This window comes from Cyclospora cayetanensis, unplaced genomic scaffold (assembly GCF_002999335.1).
Source record: "Cyclospora cayetanensis isolate NF1_C8 unplaced genomic scaffold, CcayRef3 CcayRef3_contig_52, whole genome shotgun sequence".
In the NCBI taxonomy this organism is placed as follows: Eukaryota; Apicomplexa; class Conoidasida; order Eucoccidiorida; family Eimeriidae; genus Cyclospora; species Cyclospora cayetanensis.
The window spans coordinates 36,255-46,464 of NW_020312503.1; the positions used below are offsets into that span (position 1 = coordinate 36,255).

Sequence of the window (10,210 nt, forward strand, 5' to 3'; positions counted from 1 at the left end):
CCTCCACTAGATGCGTAGAGTCCAGCTGGTCTAGCCAGTGCAGATCCGTCGGCGCTAGATAGAAAATCAGGCCTCTGAGGGCTTCCCACAGCACCCGCCTGCTTGTGGTACGCCATTACGCAGAAGATCGGTTGTTGGGTTTTAAAGCTTCCACGTTTGCAGCAGATGAAGGGAGGCGGTCGTGAAGACAAAACCGGTTCGTGAACCAGTGGCGCGTTGCTCGGGTGTATGGGCTGAATAGCTCGAGCTTTCTTAGAGTCTTTCTGAGCTGTAAAATCATAAATTGGTTTTTCTGCTCTCCCATTTGCTTCAAACGAAGGGGGATCGACACCCAAGGGGGAAATCAGCGGAAAATTGTTGTGCGCCAGCAGCTCAGCTGGGTGTGATACCCCACAGCCCATAGAGCAGAGGTGACATTTGCGGGGGCATGAATGCGCCGAAATGCAGAAGCCACCACTACAACAGATAAAATAATACGCTTTTAGTTTAGGGCTCCATTTGTTGACGTGTTTAGGCGGGAAGGCGGGTAGGGAGATCTGACTAGCCAAGTCCACCGTGTTCCTCCTTCTGAAAGGTGCTTTAACCAAGAGGAATCTCAAAGCGAATCTTCATGCCTGTACTTCTCATACACTCATTAAGCACCTGTTTCTCGTTAGAAGGCGGGGTACACGGAAAGAATGGCGAGCAGACACGGAGTACTTCCTGCGCAGTCGAGCTTTCAACATTCCAAAGTACAGATATAGGCTATTTCATGCGTCGATAAAAGTATATGCAGCATCAGCGTCCATACTAATAGGTAATCAGATGAGCTACGCGAGAAAATAGGGCCTATCAGAGAGGACGTAAGCCGCGCGCATAAGCCCCCCATGGGACAGTTGATGGCGGCGTACGCGAACGAGATAAGTACCTTTGCTCTTCATCTCTCGAGGCACTAAACCAGAAACATGCCACTTTTTGGTCTATTAGTAACCAGTAAAGCTCAAACCCAAAGCTGGTCCCTGCTACCCAGATCCGCAATAATCAGTATTCCAATCCTACTTAACACCTACGGTAACATACTCAGTGCCTCGCGTCGTCTAGAGGTTAGCCTTCTAAACGCATGTGCAGAAAGAAGGTCTAGAGGTCGAGCAGGTACTGGCCAGGAAATCGGCTTCTACTGACGCTCGACAAGCGCGCTAGCGACTGTCTTCTTTTCTTGCGTGAGAAAAGACTATTGGGGAAAGGTAAACAATTAAACGAACAGAAGGGCAATAGGATGAAGTTTTTATTCGATATGCAGTTGGTCTTCTAGAGAATATTCAAAAGTAACGCATCTGCGTCTATCTTTTGGTCGGCAGATATCGCCTGCCAGCACTTAAACACTCATGTGCTTGTATCCGACTGAATGAATGTCGCGTCTAAATACAAGGTGCGATTAGCTTTCGACATATCTATCCACAGAGATGAAGGGGTGTTTTCTATAAACATATCAACAAGTAGATTATGGGGGAGGAAACGAGGAGCAGGAGACCAAAAAGAATGCGTTGCCTCGCGGAAAGCCGTCTACTTGAGGTAGGCCAGCATCAGTTCGGGGTTCTCCAGCAAATTCTTAATGCTGCGCAAGGATGAACATGACAAGCACACAATATGATTTGGCCATTATCCCTCTGCTCTCGCCAGGCCGCCCTGCCATGGTGCTTGCCCTGGTCTTGCCTCTCTTGCAGGTCTAGGCGTGAGTATCCCCACAATTCGTTCGATTCAGATGCACGCTTCAGCCCAGTGCCTACTAATCATCCAACTAAGAGCAAACATTTCGAGATAAATACAGCGATGTGGAAGAAGAACAGTGACTGATGCACGGTGGCTCATGGTCTACGATGCGTGGTATTCCGTTACCTCTTGCTGAATTTTGTGATCGTGGCCCCATCGCAGTGTCTATGGTCTGCAGAAAAGCTGCAGTTTATGATGTCTCTGCCTTCGAGAGACGTCTCAAAGCCTTCAGAGCTCTCTCTCTCCACCAAACGAGGCAAGCGCTGCACTCTGCCGACGCCAACAATAACTGCCTGGCCGTCAAATAGCAGGGGATGAATGTAGGTGCCTGAAGGCATCGGAGAGGGGAGGATCGGTGAGGAGGCTAGATCCAAGTACCAAATGACACAAGCGTCAACACACAGAAATGCGAGAGGCAACCAAACAAAAAATGGCACCCAGAGCAGCGAGGCAAAGGTAGTGCGCCATCAAGAAATCGCTGCCGTGGCTGACCTGAGATCACACCGACATTCGACAGACTGATCGTCCCGCCAGTCAAATCGGCAGGAGAGAGGCGGTTAGCCTTTGCCTGAGTAAAACATAGAGATTAAGAAACACACACATACACAGTGCAAAAACCTCATTCTCAATGAACCCTATAAGGCCTCCGGAAGGGCTTGAATATTTGGATGCTACGGACAATTAAAGGCCTCATATCAACCCCTTAACTCCTCCACGCTCTTACTAAAGCTATACTAAGACCTAAAATTCAATCCCTCTAACCAAAATGTTCGCAAACTTTGAACCCTCGGCCTTACTAGCCCCTGCAGCCTGATCAACTCCTCTTGAATTTCTACGAGAGTAAGGTCTTGAACGTTCTTGACGCAGGGCACCACCAAGCCACTGGGCGAGTCAATGGCCACGCTGACGTTGTGGGACTCAAATTCTGTGTACTGAGGTTACACAAAGGGTGGTCAACACAGGAACGAGGCAATTGAGGGAGCACAAGCGAGCGGTGTCGTTCGGAGGGCAAAGGCTACCAGGACAGAAAAATGAAGTGAGAGGGGGACAAAAAAATGCAAAACACGGCACAACATGGGATACCTTTGCTACGTTGGTGCCCCAAGAAAAAGTGATGAAAAAGAATACATAACGCTTGGCAGCGGCTCTTCTAAATATTAAAAAAATCTACAAGAGTACTGCCGATCGTAATCCCTGCCATCTCCATCTTTGCCTTGAAATACGAAGCACAGGCTCCAAGCATTCGCTCATCGGTTATTAGCAGTGCACAAATAAGTGAACGCATGATTGAGAGGGCAAGATAGGAGGAATATGAATGGATAGTTAAGTTTGGAATGATTTCAGTAACTTACCGAGCTTTGCGTGGTGGTGTTGAACTTAGAGTTAACAATAGGATACTCATGAATAGCGATACTCATTGCCTTGATTAGGAAAGCAGTCAGAGAGACCTTTACATTCTGCTCTGCTGCAAGCTTTTTGTTCAGGACTTCGCGAACGGCAGTCAGACGTGTGACATCGTATTCGTCACCAATGTTCATGTGGGGGACCTTCAAGCTCTCATTCATCGACTAAATCACAAATACGTAAACTCACAAACCCCACGAGCTCGTAGTAATATGGCCTGCAAGCCTGCCGTCATGTATGCACTGAAAGGACCATGAAACAAGAAGAAAATGGAAGCCTCCAAGAAAGGACATTTATATGAAGGGCAAGCACAATCCCCTTTATTATACAAAACCAGGAATACAAAAACCCCGCTCCTCCAAGCCACATTTCAGATCCTCAAAATTACCCCTTTGGTTTTGCGCAGATTTTAAAATTCTGACTAAAAGATCTGAAATAAAGCATTTCATCGACATAGGCCTCACCTTAACCATGGCCTTGGAAAAGCCTTGCAGTTCAACTTCTCGGCTGCCTTGTGTGCTTCCTCCGGAGGAGGTTGAAGACTGCAGAGAGAAGAGACAAGAGGCTCCTTAGGCGGCTAATTAACTAAAAGATTAGTGGCATGAGTGTTAAATCACGCGATCCTTTTCACGCTACCTTAAGAACCTAAGGTCTGTTTGGGTGTAAATTGAGCTGCAGTTGACGATGTTGCACCACCACTAAGCAGGCCATAGTGAGCGAGAACGCTGCCCATCCCATGAAATTTCCCTAGCCCAACTATAAAGGTCTTACGAAAGTGCATACCGAGGAACGAGTTGGAGAACTTGGAGTAAACGACGTAGATGACGAACTGATATACTTCAAGACGTCGTCCTTAGTTATTGTTCCTCGCGGTCCGCTACCCTTGATATTTTCTAAATCGATTCGGTTCTCCTTCGCAAGGCGGCGCACAGCTGGAGAAACAAGGGCCTGCGCTCCCTGGGAGAAAACAAAAGCAAAATGACATTCATTAATCAAAACTCGCAACACGAGCAGCTTGACAGACGAGTGGGACGATGGGTACAAAATTGCTGTAGCGCAGTGGCTCGATGCCACATAGTTTAGCAGGGCTTTGGGGTCGTACATATATATATATATATATATATATATATACATACAGATACTGTTCCAAGCAAGAAGGCTTGCGCGTGGCTTTGGCGGCGCGCAGCTGCATGCAATATAATACAGCCATCACTGCCCACCTCGGATGAAGAACGCGTTTCCACCCTTGGTTGCACCTTTTCTGACTGCACTTCTTCTGATACAGGTTCCTCAGGAGAAGACGACGATGAGTCTGATTCCACATCCGGCGAATCTATATCCATCAGTGGCCCCCCAATCTTTACCGTGTCTCCTTCCTACACGAAAAAAAGAGCAACGAAGCGACAAAAGAGACCGGATAAAAAGCAGTGCGACTGAAGAAGTCACGAAAGATTATGTGGAATGCAGGATAAAAACGAAGATGAACCAGAAAGCACACGTATTCTTAAAGAGGTGGACAGAGCATATATATGCAACGAGAAGAGACCGATTTTTGCAAAAACCGAAACCTGTCGCGCATTTTCAGCGGGACGCATTAATGGCAGACTAGTGGAGTTTATTTATCAGAAGACAGTCAAATAAATTTTTAAAAAGCAACAAAATAGCAACAATTACCTTCGCGTAAAGCTTGACGATCTTGCCGGTGTACCGGCTAGTGATTTCGACTGCGGCCTTGTCCGACTGCACCTCGCATACCTCATCCATCTGAGAGGTATACAGCAGAAGCGTTGGAGACAAAACACACATGTGCCATCGCCAAAAGAACATCTCCAAACTGCTTTGAACGTGAACCCAGAATCAAAGCATACACAGACAGTATACAAAAAATGAAGAACCTAATCACTAAACTTCAAACGAGAAGAAAAGGAAATGTTTAACTTGTGTACTCATCGGGGAAAGAAGTGTACGGCCACCTGCTTTCTATTTCCTCACCTCCTCGACATCATCTCCCTCGGCTTTATACCACTTTGTCAGTTCAACATGCGCAATACCTAGAACAAACAATTACGTAACGGATGCCTAAGGCAAACACACTCTAGGAACTAAAGGCCCCCGTCTCCAAATCACAAGCCCCCTACCCTATGTTTTGATACCTGGCCCTATAGAAGTATTCCGAGCAGCTTAACAATGTGTTCTAGATCCATGCCCTAGGCTCTCAGCCAGATGAAGGCATTTTACCTTCTCCAATGTCAGCAAGATTAAAACGGACGATGCCTTGGCGCGGCCTGGAAAGGGTGAAGAAACCCTGAAGGAAACAGAAAAACATTATGATCAGAAATTAGCACATGGGGGAACCTACAATAGCAGTAAGCAGCAATCCCTTAGAGAGTCCACACTACAACTCTGTTTCTATTTGCATTCCAATCCTATAATTCAAAAACTGTCACGCATTCTCCTGGAAGGGAGGGCAATTCATACGCTGGAAAAAGGGAAAGCAAGCACTCTTGAATATGTGAACGCTTCGAAGTCAACCAACCCCACAGAGGGCAGCCCTCTGTTGATAATACGACTGAGTCTCCAAGAAACGAGGAGGAGCAAAGCGAATGCAAGTATTTAGTGGACGACTTGCAAGGACTCAACACCTAGATGCTACCCCAGCTCTTTCTGACAAAAATTGGTCAAACGCCTTGCCATTTTCCCACTGAAACCAAACTTAGATCCACGAATGAGCTATGTGATGTACTTTAGTTTACTCATTGCATCGTTCACATGCATATCCTAGGTGCTTCTATTAGGAAACGTAGGAGCTTGTTCTAGCTTCAAGCGAAAACCCCGGCTTAGAATATGAAGTTAATACATTCCAAGTTGCTGCCACGCATCCCAAATTCTATTTCTGTCATATAGTTCTCTTAGGTATCCCTATTCGCCATGTTTGCATTAAAGCCGCTTCTTCGTGGCGTTCATCCTTTCGGAGCTGTTGCCTACCCGACTTAGGGGCTGTACAGTCGAAGCATTCTTCTGCACAGATACTGCGCCAGCAGCCGCTGCTGAGTAAATCCAGTTGCTGCTGCTTACACCTCCAGAAGAACAACCACTGACGGCCAGGCGGCCAACATATCGAGCGAGAGACGCCATAGTTTGGGGCGTAAAGGCACAGTAAGAGGGAGAACGAATGCCCTGGGAGGTTCCAAACCCGAATAAACAATCTAAGTGTACTCGGGAGGAATAATTGAACGTAACGAGAACAATTAATGGTTTCAGGCACCCCTGGCCCTTCAATTGAGTTGCGGGGCTTTGCAACCGTACGAAGAATAAGTTGCTGCTATTCGCAGCGCGATTCCCTAGAAAGCTCTCATTGCCAAAGTACTAATTAATTAAGAAGTTATACTCTTTAATTAAAATATAATGAGAACTCGATATCCGTGGAACCCAATTTATATTCGTGGTCCATCATGCATACCCACAAGCAACGGTGAGAAGCCACTCTAAGTTACCACTCTTATATAAGAGAAAACTCTATATCAACGAAAAGACACCTGGAAGTTTCCAGGAAGATATAGCAGGACAAGAATACCCCACATGCAATAGATGCACGAGGGAGGTAGCCCCCCCTGGGGCCCAAATGTTTGGACAAAGTGCCTTTTATTTCCCTCTTTGTGCTTAGCTAAGAAGCGTGTAGGAGCTGGGCGATCGACTTGGCTGACCGCGCGTACTACTTGCGGTAGAATAAGTATCGCAATGTGCTCTTTCTGTAGCGTTCCAACATGGGCTCCGTAGAAGAACACTTAGCTCCAGGCTCAGTACAAGCTTGGGGAAAAAATCTCGAGTATTTTCCAGAATAAGTCTCTCCTTCCGTTGTGCATGTGTCCGAAAATTCCCGACATGAGGGGCTAGGGACGGCTGGGGTGCACGTCACGTCGCCCTCTGAGCACTTCAGAAAGCGTTCACTGCTACTTGCACGTGGCATCCAGGGAGTGCCCACGCAACCTTGCATCTTCTTGAAACAAGCTAGCAGCACCCTCGAGTTCATAACTTATAAGTACAGACACTGTGCTAGACGACTTTTACAGAACGAAAAGGTCGTGAGGTATTTACTAGTTGCAAAGTGCTGGATTTTAATTTAGCCCGCGAAGTTCCCCGCATTTCAATGACATACCCACGCTTTCCGTACGTGTACGTTGAGACCAACAGCGTGCAATAGAGAGCAAGTGTCTCCGTTTTATCGCCAGTCCCCATGCAGGCAGGAGGGCAAAAACAGTGCAAATGCGAGGAGCAAATGTGTGCACTGACCTCAATGGAAACTCGCTGGAGGGAAAGCACAAACATCAGCCAGCAAGGAAAGCGAGACTCCACAAGAAGGACCGCTTGGCACGTGACTCATTGCCGCCCGAGCGCTGAAATTTGTCAGCCTTGTGCCACGGTAAAAAAGGTGGCAAGCGATTTGATAGGGAATCAAAACATACCCTCGATAAGTAGTGCCTCACACCTCGTACAGTAATGTCTGCAAGCAGCTACAGCCACTGCCTGCAGTGGAATTTATTTTAAAGCTCCAAATGAGGCATAAGTGAGAATCTAGGGAAACCAAACCTAGAGTGCAAGACAGTAAGCTGACTCTACGAAGCACCGGAACAGCAAAAACCAGCAGCTTGTCAAGCAATACCTGTAGATGAGGTTAGCTATTTCAGTGTAAGTATGAGCTGGGGAACAAAAAGGGCAACGCTTAAGGGGTACCGTAATGGCAAGTCGCGTTGCTGATCAAAATAGAGTCGCAAATTCTATCGCAGGCAACGAAGCCCAAACTTGCACCTCCATCAACCACTGCGGTTGGCATTTTTCATCGAAGTTCGCTAGTGACTCCAATCTAGTCAGCTCTTGGCTTTCTACAATCCCAAAATTCAGCACTTCTGTAGTTCGGTGAAAATCGTCTGTCCCAAGACGAGTCACTCGCATGCGAGGTACGACCCGCGAAAAAATTCCGGAAGCTTTGAGACTTCTTAGAGCGCGATCGTTGATCTGTCGCACCTCCAACTTTCGTGGGAAGTCATAAAGTGAAGAAGGACATTATTTCTTTAAGGGTGGCAAGTGCGCTAGCTCCCTGGTAGCAAACTACTTGGTCGCCTTCTGGTGAACCTCGTAAAGCCAGTTGACCTACCAGGTAAAATGCTCTCTGCTCGACAGCCGACCGCCTCTCATCAAAATGCTCTATTTGTAGATCTCGGGCTTTGCGCATACAGTTGCACGCACTATTCGGCTGTTCTTTGCTCCGTGGCTGAGGGTGGCTGCTGACCTGAAGGGACTAGGTCCAGGCTTGGTTCAGACAGGCTTCTCAGTGTAGACAAGGGATGCAGGATTGCAACGGGTACGCGAGTGTACGGTGCATCATAACCTGACTCAGCACAAGGAAAAAGCTTCAGCCAAGCATTTGGATTTCTGTTCACATGGACTCGCAAACACTGCGGAAGAGTGGGGTCTGTGAGCTCTCTCTGTCCATGTGCTAGAGAGTAGTTCAAAGTGTTCATATTATATTCCATGTGCAGGTAGGTCATAAAGTCACACTAATTTGCACTAACGACCTAGGGATCATTTGACGCAGTCACACTCCTGGGGAATCCATAGAGCTCTTAGACATGATTTAAGAATGCACGAGCGACTTTCTGAGCTGACAGAGCTGAATCAAGGGATAAAATGGATACATGTGCTAATCTGGATAATAGCGACATGGATGCTATCCTGATCTTGACCTCTTGGTCTGTTGGGGTGGAGGAAGGCTTTGTAAAGGGCGGGGCTTAAGATAGCACCGCTCTAGCTGTTGCGAGTCGAGGCAGGACCGTGGAAGCGCCTCTGACTTGAGGCGGATCCTAGGTCACCAGAAAGGCTGTGCGAGTGCTTCCACTGTAGTGTGAACCTCAGCGTGAGCTAAAAAGAGCTTGATGATGTGATCTGCGTAAGACAGCACTGCGCATTGAAGGTAGCATATGCGAGCAACGGACGTGTCGTTTTGTTTGGACCACAACAGGCCATTCCCAGCATCATAGCGATCGTCCCCAACTTGCCATTATAAATTTAGTCGGCAGCAGCACATGCATGGGGGTCAAAAAAACAGGGTGCACACAAATTTTGTATAAATCGTGAAACATCACAACAACAGCGGGTGCACTGCATAGAAGCGAACTGCTAAGACGTCGCGAGAATGCATTGGAGGCCACGTTGATGATGCTCTTAACATGCTTCACTGTAGCTTTTTACTGCAGGACATGTTGAATCCAGCGAACATCACTAGAAAGTTCAGAGTTATGAAAACTTTTATGAAGGTACTGCAAGGACTGATGGTGGGTCTGGACTCTGAAATGATGCCCGTAAAAGTGGTGCCAGCATTTTTTCTTGCCCCAAGACACAGCTCAAAGTTCCTCTTTTCGCATTGCATACCGCCACATGGTTGCGGTGAAGCGATAAGAACAAGCAAAATTTCGATGCAATGGAACACCACTAGCGATAGTAGCACCCGTCGCTACTTCAGCAACATCACCTACGTGCCAGTGCGAGTACTGGAAGAGCGGTGAGGCTGCCCAGAAACGTCCTTCCTGCAGTTTCAAAGTCTTCGGTCCAGGTCATAGACTGCGTTTTCTCAGAGATACAAGTCAATGGAACAACAGTCCAAGCAAACTGCGCAAAAAAATTTAGGTAAAAGGATGCAAGCTGATAATGCTTCGGATCGTCGTAACGGGCGTAAGAGTGCAAGGGCCACGCCTTGCTTGCTTCAGTTTCAATTCTCGCTACATCTTGCTCAATTTCTAAAGCCAAAAGCCGACCAACACACCTATTCTTATACAAGCCTCACTTGCGTGACTTCACATAGGTCTGCTTGTGTCCTGCATCTGCTGGAGCGCACGCTATATGTGCTGTAGGAGGTCTTTACTGTTTGTAATAAAGACTATGACGTCGTCCCCGTACACTAACATGCATCCCTCCAAATGAGGCCTTATTAAATCCTGCGCACGTTACCGTTGAGGCTCAGCTGGGGCAATGATAAGTTCGAAGAGCGTAAAGATATTCTTGA

General features: G+C 47.2%; 1 protein-coding gene across 1 annotated transcript; it reads right to left on the minus strand.

The window, feature by feature from the left end:
• Positions 1-1,542: 1,542 nt before the first annotated feature.
• Positions 1,543-6,288, minus strand: LOC34619632 (lipoamide acyltransferase component of branched-chain alpha-keto acid dehydrogenase complex, mitochondrial). Its single transcript, XM_026334879.1, has 12 exons — positions 6,139-6,288; positions 5,392-5,458; positions 5,146-5,204; positions 4,828-4,917; positions 4,374-4,529; positions 3,937-4,110; positions 3,618-3,695; positions 3,102-3,317; positions 2,547-2,681; positions 2,242-2,317; positions 1,876-2,077; positions 1,543-1,594 (listed from the first exon to the last, which is right to left on the minus strand). Exons 1-12 carry the CDS (start codon positions 6,286-6,288, stop codon positions 1,543-1,545), a joined length of 1,455 nt encoding a protein of 484 aa, XP_026190664.1.
• Positions 6,289-10,210: the final 3,922 nt, after the last annotated feature.

What these genes read in the sequence shown, in the direction of transcription:
- LOC34619632 (XM_026334879.1), bottom strand. Translation starts at nt 6,288, where the DNA reads ATGGCGTCTCTCGCTCGATATGTTGGCCGCCTGGCCGTCAGTGGTTGT. An exon ending in AGGGAGATGATGTCGAGGAG is followed by an intron (nt 4,918 to 5,145) that starts GTGAGGAAATAG and finishes TATACCTCTCAG; the next exon opens with ATGGATGAGGTATGCGAGGT. An exon ending in TCGTCAAGCTTTACGCGAAG is followed by an intron (nt 4,530 to 4,827) that starts GTAATTGTTGCT and finishes TTTTTCGTGTAG; the next exon opens with GAAGGAGACACGGTAAAGAT.